Raw genomic sequence first — 13,139 nt, forward strand, 5'->3', positions numbered from 1 at the left:
GATTAAAAGTTAGGCCAGGGATAGGATCAAGAAAAAGGGTGAATATCAGTATATACTTCAATAATCAAATAATGATAGACTATAAAAATATAAATGTGCATTATTATTAGAAATATATAAATTGGTTGAATGTAATAACTTTGATTAATTTTACTAGGTTTATTTGCATCAGGATATATGACACCCAAGTCCCACACTGTTCACACATTAATATGTATATGTAAAACAAAATTAAAAAATTAAGGAAAAAAAGAATGATAAAAGTATTGTTCAGGTGTGCCATACCTCGTGGAAAGTCATTGGACTCACATCAGGCTCAGGCTTCCGAAGAGACGTGGCTTTTAGGCTGATATTTACTTGAATTGCTTTGTTGACTTTAACAACTATGAAAAGCCAATAAATAAATAAACAAACATGACACATTCATGACTGACATTACTGAAAGGCAAGTAGTATTTTACTTACCATACTTGTTTAAGAGATTTAGTACTGATGCTGGTCAGGGGGATGGCTTTATTCACGAACATCATAACTTACAATGGAAATTCTGAGCTGCATTACAGTCATAATTTGAGGACTGTCTATAATGGATAGCAGCAGCATGATGGGAAGATATTAGATAATCCCTTCAGTGGCAAATGCAAGGGGATTATTTCCTACTGCACGGGACCAGGCAAAGATAAACCACTCCTGTATTTCCTTCAAAAATGCAGAGGTACACAAAGGGATGAGACCTACACTCTCCTTATTAATTCAGCCTATATGATGAACGTATATGAGGGAGGTGGGATTGGGGAAAAATGAGTATGCCTTTAAATTTGGAGGGAGAAACAGCAATAATGTGATCGTGCGCATGTAGCTCTAGTCAGATGGGCAGCTACGCTATATAAATTAGACAAAAATGTAAATAAATTTGCCTCTTATTAGCACTTTTTGCTTCAAAATACATGATTTAACAGCATGGCATGAGGGAATAAAGCAATTTCAGTTCCACAGCCAGGCTTACATCCCAAATTAAAAGGCTCCAGAATTCATGAAAATGTAAGTCAGACTATGCCTAGGTATGATTGAACTGCGATCTAAATAGCACACAGATACGCTAACATCCTGTAGCAAAGGACTTTGCGCTTTCTAAGTAAAGACCCATAAAACTCTTCTCCCATTATCTCTCCCCCTAGAGAGAATGAGAATAATCCTGTTTAATCAGCACTGATGACTATTAAGTAATGAGCTCACAAAATGCAATATTGCCCTTTTAAAAGAGAAAATAGAGCAAGGATTTGAATTTTTTTTTGAGAAGGCAAAGAATTATCATATTTCTTATTTCACATTACAGTATGAAACAAACTCCGTGCTACCTTTTGGAGAAGAACATGAATCGGCTTTCTCTGGATGACCTTTTGGCATCCGGTGCGCATAAATATTTCTGATGCCTACTTCTCGGTCTCTTTCCTAAAGAAATGCATTATTAAATTTATGTTGCTAATATAGTTTATTGCATTAATGTCATTTCTTTAGAGATCATACATTTCACTGCATAACTCCCCCGAGTATTTCATTTTATTTATCTGATTTTAAATATTTGCTCAGGCATAATTTGGCAAATACTTCATTTTCTAAAGATTCTGAAGGATACATATCCCTTTTTTCTGGAACTGTAAAGTTTGTGATCAAGGTTTTTTTTTTTTTTTTTTACAATTTATAATTGATTAAATTTGACCTTAGAGGTCTTTCCAAAATGTTTTGACAGAAAATAGTTGTGACATTAACTAAGTATATAGTATTAAATATGTATTATAATTACAATGTAAATATTAACTGGTTTTCAATTTTGTAGAACAAGATAGGCTTACCTCAAATGAGCATTTAGTGAATAGCATCTTGGATGCCTTCCGTGATAAGAGAAATGTAATTTAAGCTTCTAAATACCTTAAGTTTTTGCTTCAGCGACTGGATTTCTACTCGTAAATTTGCTGTGATTGACTGAGCTTCAATTATCTTTTTTTTCTCAACTGCTAACTGGTGACGAAAAGAAGCAGTGTTCAACGAGAGCTGCTTTTCCAAATCCTAAACACATCAGAAATAAACCATCAATAAGATTATTAAATTTTTACAAACATACAATATTGAATTAGAAATTAGAGGAAGGCAACTGAAAGTTTAGTAAATGTTTCAAAAAAGACGAAAATCCTCAATCTCAGTTATAATACTCCCAATTTTTGAAATGGGAATCAGCCTATTTTGAAAGAAAAACTGAGAAAAGAATCTGTGTTATCAAAAATAATGTCATATGATCCTCAAAATCTGTTACGCAAATTAAGGAGAGAAAAATAGATAGAGGTCCAATTATGAGCTACAATATATACTTTTAATTTCTATTAATTGGTGGAAGAAATAACCCTCCCCAATCCTTAAATCAAGATCACTATACTTAAGAAATATAAATAAAAGAACATTAGATATTATTAATCATAACAGTAAAGCATTTGTGCAATCTAACACTGGTGACGAGGATGGGATTGGAAGACAGCTAGGAACAAAAAGAGCTGACATTATAATCAAGCAGTACAATGCAATTGGAGCATCTCGAGCATCAAGTGGCCATTTTAAGCAGCCAGTTCAAATTTCCCTTGACTGAACAAAATGATGATGCATGCCCCTCCAGCTCCTTTTGACCCAGCTACTGAGCACTGGAATTTCTACATGATGCAGTTTGAGTGCTTCATGGAAGCAAGCTATCTTTTTGGATTCTCCGACAACTGAAAAAGAGCCATGTTCTTGAGGTATTGTGGGCCAGAGGTCTTCAACACCACCAAAGCTCTACCTGAGACAACGCCGGTTCAGACTGTAACCTGGTCAACAATATGTTGAAAATGCACTACATTCCCAAACCTTCTAAATTTGTGCGGCGGAACGAATTTAATCTCCGAAACCAGAGAGAGGGGAGAGCATAAATCAATATGGTGTGGCGCTTCACAAAGACCTGAGCGAGAACTCTCTGACAGCCAGGATGAGGTCTGCCGAATGCGCATGGAGAAGAAAAAAATGGCGCAAGATTTTGAAAGCCGGTTCCCACCTTACACCAGCTGTGGGGAAATCGTCCGAAATCCACTTGCTATTTCTGAGACGCAATCTGTCCATGCCGTGACCGCAGAGGACACCTTGCCCGAGTTTGCAGAAGCAAGTTTCCAGCCACACCACAGCAGAAACCCTTTGCAAACCAGGTGGCACGACCAAGACCACCCAGACAGGAGTTGTGGAAGCCCCGGCAGAAGCAAGAAAGAACAGAAGCCACCGATGCATTCCAGACAAAAATCTGGCAAGCCAGCATATAAAACAGAGAAACAGGAAGCTGCGAGTCACCATTTTCATTGAGGGGTTGCCTTGCAGCATGGAGATAGACACCCCGGGTCATCCCTGACTATCATCTCCTGGGCCACACTGAAGAAGGCCATCCAGAATATCAAGAAACACAAGCTGAAGCACCAAGAATTATGCCTCAGTGAATACCAGGGGAACCGCATCCCCATCTTGGGCCAGGGCATATTCCATGTCCAATACAAGAACTTTAATGGCCTGCTCCCAGTGACAGTTGTAAGTGGCTCCCTTCCAAGCCTCCTCGGCTTGGATTGGTTCAAATCCCTGGGCATGGGGGTAACCAGTATCAATGTCGTGACAGATGACAGTGACAAAGACCTGCTGTGAGAGTTCAAGGATGTCTTCAGCGGTGCTCTTGGCAAGTATGTGGGGATCCCTGTAGCATTCAACCCTGACCCCAATACTGGCCCAAAATTGACTAAGAATTGAACAAACAAATTGGCCAGGGGATTCTGGAGCCAGTTGATCATTCCTGCTGGGAGACCCCTATTGTGACCCTTGTCAAACCTGACAAGTCTGTCCCATCCCATCTGCGTGGAATACAAGTGTACCCTGAATAAGGCTCTCGAACCGAGCTTATCCGGTGCCTATTGTCCAGCATCTACAGTACTTCATTCCCTGGGGCCAGGAAAAGTATTTGCCAAATTAGACTTGGTTCAGCAACTTCCAGTAGATGGCACCACAGTGGAGGTGCAAACCATTGTGACGCCTAGGGGTGTAGTTAAATGCACCAGGCTTCAATTCGGCATTAGCATTGCCCCTGGACTATTCCAAAGCATTATGGAACGGCTTTTGCAGCAGATACCAGGTTGTCCCCTATTTTGTTGACGTCTTGATAACCATTGCAAATAGGAAGCAACTTTTCAAATAATTACAAATGGTTTTTGCCAGAATTAGAGAAAAGGGTCTCCGTTTAAAAAAACAGAAGTGTCAAATTGCAGTTCCAAGGATATAATTCCTGGGGTATTTAATTGACAGCTACAGAATTCACCCAACAAATAAAAAAATGCCACCACATCACGCAACCAGACCACGCTGCAGGCGTTCCTCAGACTTCTCAATTTTTACAATGATCCCTTTCAGTCTGGATTCAGGCCTGGCTACAGCACAGAAACTGCTTTGGTCGCACTGACCGATGATCTCTGGAGAGCCAGGGACGGGGGTCATGCCTCTGTCCAAGTGCTCCTTGACCTCTCAACGGCCTTCGATACCATCGACCATGGTATCCTTCTGCGACGGTTGCGAGAGGTGGGGGTGGGAGGCACCGTTCTTCGGTGGTTCTCCTCCTACCTCTCGGACAGGTCGCAGTCGGTGTTGGTTGGAGGGCAGAGGTCGAACCCTAGGCCCCTTAAGTACGGGGTGCCGCAGGGTTCGGTCCTGTGCCCCCTCCTGTTTAACATCTACATGAAGCTGTTGGGTGAGATCATTTGGCGGCACGGGATAAAATATCACCAGTATGCGGATGATACACAGTTGTATCTGTCCGCCCCGTGTCAACTCAGTGAAGCGGTGGACGTGATGTGTCAGTGCCTGGAGGCTGTTAGGGTCTGGATGGGGATAAACAAGCTTGCATTCAATCATGACAAGACCATGTGGCTTGTGTGTTTCCCTCCCAATCATTGGCCAGGTATTCCATCTCTCAGGCTGGGGGGGTGAAATTTTATGCCCCTCAGACAGGGTTCGCAATTTGGGAGTCCTCCTGGACCCACAGCTGACTTTAGAACATCATCTGTCGGCTGTGACCAGGGGGGCATTTGCCCAGGTTCGCCTGGTGCACCAATTGCGTCCCTACCTGAACCGGGAGGCTCTCGCAACAGTCACTCACGCCCTTGTGACCTCAAGACTGGACTACTGCAATGCGCTCTACATGGGGCAGCCCTTGAAGAGCATTCGGAGACTTCAGCTTGTCCAGAATGCAGCCGCGCGAGCGATTGTGGGTGCACCCCAGTACACCCACATTACACCTATCCTCCGCGAGCTGCACTGGCTGCCTATTGGTCTCCAGATACGCTTCAAGGTGCTAGTCGTCACTTATAAAGCCCTTCATGGTATTGGACCTGGGTACTTGAGAGGCCGCCGGCTGCCAATTACCTCCCAAAGACCCATCAGATCCCACAGACTAGGCCTCCTCCGAATTCCATCTACCCGCCAATGCCGATTGGCGACCACCCGGAGGAGGGCCTTCTCTGTGGCTGCTCCGGCCCTTTGGAACGAGCTCCCCGTGGCGATCTGGACCCTCACCACCCTTCAGGCTTTCTGTAAAGCCGTTAAAACCTGGCTGTTCTGACAGGCCTGGGGTTGACAAGTTCCCTTCCCCGCTCGAATTGTGTGACTGTTGATTGTTTTTTAAATTTTCTCTGTATCCTGTTTGTTGTTTTTGCCTTGTCTGTATTACTCCCTCTCCTGGGTTTGTTAGCCGCCCTGAGTCCCTCCGGGAATAGGTCGCCATATAAATGAAATAAACCTATAACCTATAACCTATAATGTGTTTCTAAAGCAGAAAGCAACAGTAGCTGACCATTGCACTTGCTCCTCAGAAAAAACGCCAAAGAGACATGGGGCAGATCCAAAGCCACTGTGTTTATTGCTGTCAAGAGACTGCTGTCAGCGGACACTTTCCTGGTGCAATACAACCAGACCCTGTCACTTGTATTGACCTGTGATGCATCACCTTCCAAATTCGGAGTAGTCCTCAGCCATCACATGCCCATCACATGCCCAACCAGACTGAAGCCCCCATTGCATACTATTTGAGGACCCTGTCTGCTGCTGAGCACAAGTACAGCCAGTTGGACTGTGAAGCGCTGGCTGCAGTGAATGGGGTCAACAGGTTTTACAAATACGTGTATGGCCATGACTTTGTAATCATCACAGACCATAAACCTGTACTGGGGCTCCTGGCTGACCCATTGGACTATTTTCCACGCAGCTTACAGCTACCATCTTGTCCACTGAGCGGGTAAGACTCTGGGCCATGCTGATGCCCTCAGCAGATGCCTGCTGCCTGAAGTTTTGGACGATCTGACCCTGAAGACCCTGGTTTTGCTAACTGACTGCCTTGAGGCCAGCCTGGTGTCATCAAATAAATTCCACACAAACTGCGAATTTCAATATTAGAGGCCTTGCCTGTAGGCATCTGGGAATGAAATCTTGCCAAGGAATTACGTGTGATGGCCTAATATGGACGGAGAGATAGAAGAGTGGGTGGCAACTTGCACTCCGTGCCAGGAATCCCAACCAGCTTCCCCAGATGTGCATGCATGTGAGTGGGAACAGCCTCAGGCATCATTGTCCAGGGTGCACATTGACTTTGCAGGCCCTGTGCATGGGCAAATATTCCTCATAGTTGTGGACACCTTCTCGAAGCAGCTAGAGGTAGTCCTCATGACCACCACCGTGGCAGAGGTGGTCATCAAGGTGCTATGGAGACTTTTCTCCACGCACGGCCTGCCCGATAGTCTCAGATAACGGGCTCCAATTTACAACCATCCAATTTGAGATTGATTTAGCAGAATAGGGAAGCAGACATGCCCTGGTCGCTCCATTCCATCAGGCTAGCAATGGTCAGAGAATGGTGTGATCTGCAAAAGAAGCCCTATCCAAGATGGGGCTGGGAGATTGGCAAACCCAGGTAGACCAATTCTTCTTTACCAACACATCACGTGCCACTGCTGACAGAAGCCCCTTGGAGCTTTTAATGGGTCACCAGCGAAGGTCTCTCTTAGATCATCTACACCCAAATTATTCTGCTGATCCACCTAGTGATTTGACCAGCAAACTAAGAACATTTAGCATAGGGGATCAAGTTTACACCCACAACTATGGTGTGTGTGTGGGGCTCCCTGAATTCCTGCCACAATTGCAAAAATCACCAGACCTCGCTCTTTCAAATTGGAGGTTGAGGAGGGGAGAATTTGGAGGCGGCACATTGACCAACTCCAAGGCCGCCTCACGAATTCCCACTGTAGGCAACCAGAGGTAACTCCTGCACAAGTTAGCCAAAGCCCTACGTAAAAGGAGCAAACATTCACTCCTTCCACAGACTTCTCAAGGCCGAAGGTACCGGAGTACTTATCTGAAAAGGTTGCAGGCCCGCAGTGAGTTCTGACCAAACCGGCTCTAGGAACTCCAGCCACGCCCCAAGGAAAGTTCCAGGAGCTTCCACCAAGCGAAGCAAGAGAGGCAACAAGTCCAACCGACCTGACCGAAATCCCAGCACCAACTGAATTGTGCAGGTCAGAGAGAGTCTCTAAAAGACCCACCTACCTGCGTGACTATGTCCCAGCCGCATCAGCCCAACTAAGAGCCAGTATGGTAGGCTCCACCATGGTTCTGCGATCCGGCAGAAAAATACTTGAAGCCGATTGGCTGAGCCATTTGACAGCTCCCCATAAAAGGGCTAGCTGTCAAATGGAACAGTGCTAGATTGTACATAGTTACCTTAATAAAGAGCTGTTGCTAGTCACTAAGCCTGAGTCTGTCTCATCCATTCACCCGAACTAACATCAAGGGTAAAATTTTGTTCATTTAAATTCTAATAAAGGCATAATATGCTTTAGGTTTTGCCATGGTATGATGCTAAGTAAGGTAGGTTTAGCCAATATAAAGTTTTCAATGTGGTAGCTAGCTTCATGTCATCAGCCATAGAATATTTCAACTGACTAGTTACAGCAAGAGTCATTTTTCCCAAAACCTCAATTTTATATAAAACTAATATGAAAAATAAAAGAAAGTGTGCAGAGAAACAAGTTTGGCTCAACATCCATTCAAAACACCTAGGTAGTACTTTACAACATTCATCACTGATCGTATGGTGAAAATAAGATTCATAAGAAATTGCCTTAGCTACGATGCCCATATCAATTTTAATATTGATAATTGATAATATATTGATATTGATAATATACAATTACACATGTCTAATTGTAACCTTCCCCTTCTTTTCCTACAACTCTTTTTTTCTAGTAACGTTTTTATATATCTAGATATTTTGATTGATTGATTGATTGATTGATTGATACAGAAATCTATCATTAAAATCTTCCTCATTGCATAGTTGTGTAGCTTCTGTTTGTGTCTTGGGACTGATACAAGGTTTGTAAAAAGCTGGCATTATACAGAAAGTTCTGACTGTTTCTATTTTCCTAGAGCTGAGTGAAGGAAGAAGTCATTGATAAAAGTCATACAGTTCCCAGCTGAACAAGTTAGAGACTGTCAGGAAATTAAAGCTGGTCTGGTCACCGTCTATCACGATTAGGTTTTATTGGTAAAGGCTGGGGAAAAATATTCTACCAATGAAGTTTCAAATTATTATCTCTTCCAGCAAATAGCAACTCCTAAAGAACTGAAGTGTGAAATAAATTCAGCACATCTATGTCTCTAATTGCTGGATAATAATTTAAGAAGCTGAATATGAATGCATTTCCTAATAAAACTGAACTTTGAGGAAGCTGCAAAGCAGTAGAAGTGATGTGCCAGTGCCTGGAGGCTGTCAGGGTCTGGATGGGAGGGAAAAGGTTGCACTCACTCCCGACAAGCCACTGAGTGGCTATTGATGCTCCCTCCCAAGGATGGTCCAGTCATTCCATCTCTTAGCCTGGGGGGTGAAATTATATGCCCCTCAGAGAGGGTCCGCAATTTGGGGGTCCTCCTGGATCCGCAACTGACGTTAGAACATCATTTGTCGGCTGTAACCAGGGGGGCCTTTGCCCAGGTTCACCTGGTGCACCAGTTGTGACCCTATCTGGATCGGGAGGCCCTTCGGATGGTCACTCACGCCCTCATCACCTCAAGAATGGATTACTGTAATGCGCTCTACATGGGGCTGCCCCTGAAGAGTGCTCGAAGACTGCAGTTGGTCCAGAATATAGCATAGCAATAGACTTATATACTGCTTCATAGGGCTTTCAGCCCTCTCTAAGCGGTTTACAGAGAGTCAGCATATTGCCCCCAACAATCCGGGTCCTCATTTTACTCACCTCGGAAGGATGGAAGGCTGAGTCAACCCTGAGCCGGTGAGATTTGAACCGCTGAACTGCTGATCTAGCAGTAGCCTGCAGTGCTGCATTTAACCACTGCGCCACCTCGGCCCTCGGAATGCAGCCGCGTGAGCGATAATGGGTGTACCTAGATACACCCATGTTACACCTATCCTCTGCGAGCTGCACTGGCTCCTCATTGGTCTCCAGACACGCTTCAAGGTGCTAGTCGTTACTTTTAAAGCCCTACATGGTTTAGGGCCTGGCTACCTGAGAGACCGCCTCCTGCCATTTACCTTCCAAAGACCGATAAGATCACACAGATTGGGCCTCCTCCAGATGCCATTGGCCAGTCAATGTCGGCTGGGGACCCCCTGGGGGAGGACCTTCTCTGTTGCTGCCCCGGCCCTATGGAATTATCTCCCCGTAGAGATCCGGACCCTTACTACTCTTCCGGCCTTCTGTAAAGCTACTAAAACCTGGCTGTTCCGGCAGGCCTGGGGCTGTTGATTAGTATCCAGCCCCACTCTAAGTAGTATGTATATTGTGTAATTTTAAAAAATGTATTTTTATTTATATTTTTATTTTTATATGTCCCCTTGTCTTGTCTGTAAGCCGCCCAGAGTCCCTAGGGAGTGGGCGGCATACAAATGTCAATAAAACTTAAACCTTAAACCTTGTTTCTAAATTTTGTATGTGTAAAATTGATGTTCCTACTTGAGTAGGTTTTCTGTTAATTTCAATATCAAATGAATCTTGTGACTTAAGGTTGGTGCCTGTAGAAAATGATCCAAACTGGATGCTGAAGTGAGGCTGGGAAAAAGTATTCTACCAATGACGTTTGAAATTATTATCTCTTCCAGCAAATAGCAACTCCCAAAGAACTGAAGTGTGAAATAAATTCAGCACATCTATGTCTCTAATTGCTGGATAACAATTTAAGAATCTGAATATGAATGTATTTCCTAATAAAACTGAACTTTGAGGAAGCTGTTCTTGTTTCTAAATTTTGTATGTGTAAAATTGATGTTCCTACTTGAGTAGGTTTTCTGTTAATTTCACTATCAAATGAATCTTGGTGACTTAAGGTTGGTGCCTGTAGAAAATGATCCAAACTGGATGCTGAAGCAAGTCAGCTTAAAGCATTTCTCCATAGGGGTCTCACAGAGCCCTGCTATGTAGTTCTAAGCAATATATGTTGCATGTTACCTGGGTTTTCTTTTCACTGGCTTCCAATTTTTGGGTAAATGCTGTTAATTTTTGGTGAAGTTCTTCTCTCTCTTCAAGTTTCTTGGACTCATAAAGTTTCTGCAATACCCGCAAGGCATCTGTTGTTTTTAAGAGCTCTGCATGAACATCTCTCAGCTTCTTGGAAGCCCTGCGCTCTTCTTCCTGAGATAGCTTGAGATGTGCTCTCAGAGTCCGCGCTTCAGTAGACTGTGTGGCCAAAAGATCAGGCAGGTTAATCTCGGCATGTTCGTATTTCTTGATTGCTTTTAAATGCCTAGACTGAAGACGCTTCAAGATATTATTTTCCGTAGTAAAGGTCTTCAATTTATTCTGCAGAAGAGCAGCTTCACTTTTCAGTTGTTTAATTTTATGGTCTCTTGCTGACAATAGTCGGCAAGCCGTCTTATTTTTCCTCCCTGCATCGATGGTATGGTCAGTAATAAATGTGTTCTTCTGCTGAGGTTTATTTTTAGGCAACATTTTGCCTCCTACATGAAAAAAAAAATCAAGATCGCATATAAGATTGAGCAAAGTAAGATTCACATAATTTTACATAAGCCTCAGAGCTAAATGTTCAAATATGTATTCACGGCATAGATTCCTTTCCTTTTACATGGGCCTAAAGTTAACAACAGGTTCAGCTGAACCAGGCAGAACCGGCTGAATCCCACCTCTGTCTAAGCTCTCATAATATTAGCTTTCATAAAACATAGCTTCTATATGCAAATAATATGCTGTGACAGTATTTAGATAACCCTAAAATGCATTGACTTCAACTTCTAGAATTCCTCAGCCAGACATGCCTAAAGCAGGATTGCTAGGTCAGTACCCTAACCACTATACAAAACTGCCTAGACAGACGGAGGGATAGATATACCTATGCATACACATACATATACACCATATCCAAATAATGATGAAATAGTGTATTTGGCTCAAAAAGAATGAAAGAAATACCATTCAGATTTGCTATACTTCCTGTCCCCTATTTATTGAAATCATGAATGTTTGAATGTTGTTGAATGTTTATTTTATTTATATGCTGCCCTTTTCCCCCGAAGGGGACTCAGGGCGGCTCACAACTCAACTAAGGGAGGGGGATACAGACAAAAAATTAAAACAACGCGCAGCAATACATAATTTAAAACACACAACAGTCATACCATTTGAGAAGGGGGTAGAAGCTTTTTAGCCACAGGCCTGTCGGAATAGCCAGGTTTTAAGGGCTTTGCGGAAGGTCTGGAGGGTGGTGAGGGTTCAAATCTCCACGGGGAGTTCGTTCCAGAGGGTCGGAGTGGCCACAGAGAAGGCTCTCCTCATGCTACACTGAAATCTGTATGATCATAATTGGTGGACTACACCTATCAATATAAACCCCCTTATATAGAGGGAGATATTACTGACTGAGGGTGTTGAAACCAGTACATTGATATATTAATGAATATATACGTAGAGTTTAAATGTTTTTAGCAACATTCATATGACTTCCAAAAATATAGTGTTTATTTTCTACAGTACAGAAGTGTCAGAGTAGCTCAGCAAAAGTGCAGTTATGGCACAATTGCTTGATTTTCAGCAAAGGCTTAGCTGCCATTAGTTCGGTTGCAATCTGCCAACTACAATTAATGCAGCAGTGTTCAAGGTGACCAATGACCTTCTTACCTTTTGGATGGACATCATTTCCCTTTTTCTTCTCTGGTAAGATCCGCTTTTTAGTTTTTTGTTTCTGGGGCAATGGGATGATGTAGCTGCCACTCCCTTCACTTATGTGGTTTTCAGAGGAATCTGAGTGAAAATCTTTGCAATAGTACTTCTGAGAAGTTCCACAGTTCTCCTCTGAACAAATGCTGTCCTTGCTGCCATTGACAGCTCTTCTTGAAGTGTTATCATGAAAGTCACTGGAATAGTTAAACAGAGAACTTCCAGACTGGATGAAACGTAAACTACAGTTACTGTCTTGACTGTTGTTGGTTCTCTTGGTAAGCCTTCCTGAAGAATTGCTTGAGCTTCCACTTCTTCTACATTGTCCACAGGTCTTATCCTCTTGGATAGAATGATGAAGGACTGTATCATCAGAAGCAGATCCAGAAGCCATTATTTCACCAACGACAGGGAAGACGGTCAATTTTACTTTAAATTTCCCAAAGGAAAAAGAACTGTAGTTAGACAAAGAAATAATGCATGATGTAAACATTTACTTAAAACTGGATCTCCTAGGTTTAAAAATTGTTTGCTCTGTTACTGTACCAAAAATGATCTCCACAATTTTGGCCCCTTGCATTATATTATTCACTTCTTGAAGAACTGATGTGTTCGGAACTAGACACGAGGATACTTTCCCCCATGCCCTCACTCTTCTAAACAAATAATTCCCACAACACTGTCAAACCATTAAGTAACTCTATTAATATTATTCTTTTCATCTTTCCTATTCCCTATCTCCTTTTCTATTTATGACTATAACTTTGTTGTTTGTACCCTTATGATTTATATTGTTTTATTTAGTGTCCTAATATGGTTTATGTTGCTTATTTAGTATCCAATGACTACCAC

At 42.8% G+C, this 13,139-nt stretch overlaps 1 protein-coding gene across 1 annotated transcript; it reads right to left on the minus strand.

Moving 5' to 3' along the window:
• Positions 1–270: 270 nt before the first annotated feature.
• On the minus strand, positions 271–12,681 carry LOC116510719 (lebercilin-like protein). The gene is made up of 5 exons (XM_032220369.1): positions 12,249–12,681; positions 10,566–11,074; positions 1,930–2,067; positions 1,359–1,452; positions 271–383 (listed from the first exon to the last, which is right to left on the minus strand). The coding sequence occupies exons 1-5, from the start codon at positions 12,679–12,681 to the stop codon at positions 271–273; spliced, it is 1,287 nt and encodes a 428-aa protein (XP_032076260.1).
• Positions 12,682–13,139: the final 458 nt, after the last annotated feature.

Source organism: Thamnophis elegans, chromosome 6 (genome assembly GCF_009769535.1).
Source record: "Thamnophis elegans isolate rThaEle1 chromosome 6, rThaEle1.pri, whole genome shotgun sequence".
NCBI lineage: Eukaryota > Metazoa > Chordata > Lepidosauria > Squamata > Colubridae > Thamnophis > Thamnophis elegans.

Bases quoted from the DNA above. Each gene is read 5' to 3' on its own strand.
- LOC116510719 (XM_032220369.1), bottom strand. From the start codon at position 12,681: ATGGCTTCTGGATCTGCTTCTGATGATACAGTCCTTCATCATTCTATC. The intron at 11,075-12,248 runs GTAAGAAGGTCA...TTTTTCATGTAG, and splicing joins AAATGATGTCCATCCAAAAG to GAGGCAAAATGTTGCCTAAA. The intron at 2,068-10,565 runs GTAACATGCAAC...TGATGTGTTTAG, and splicing joins CCAGTGAAAAGAAAACCCAG to GATTTGGAAAAGCAGCTCTC.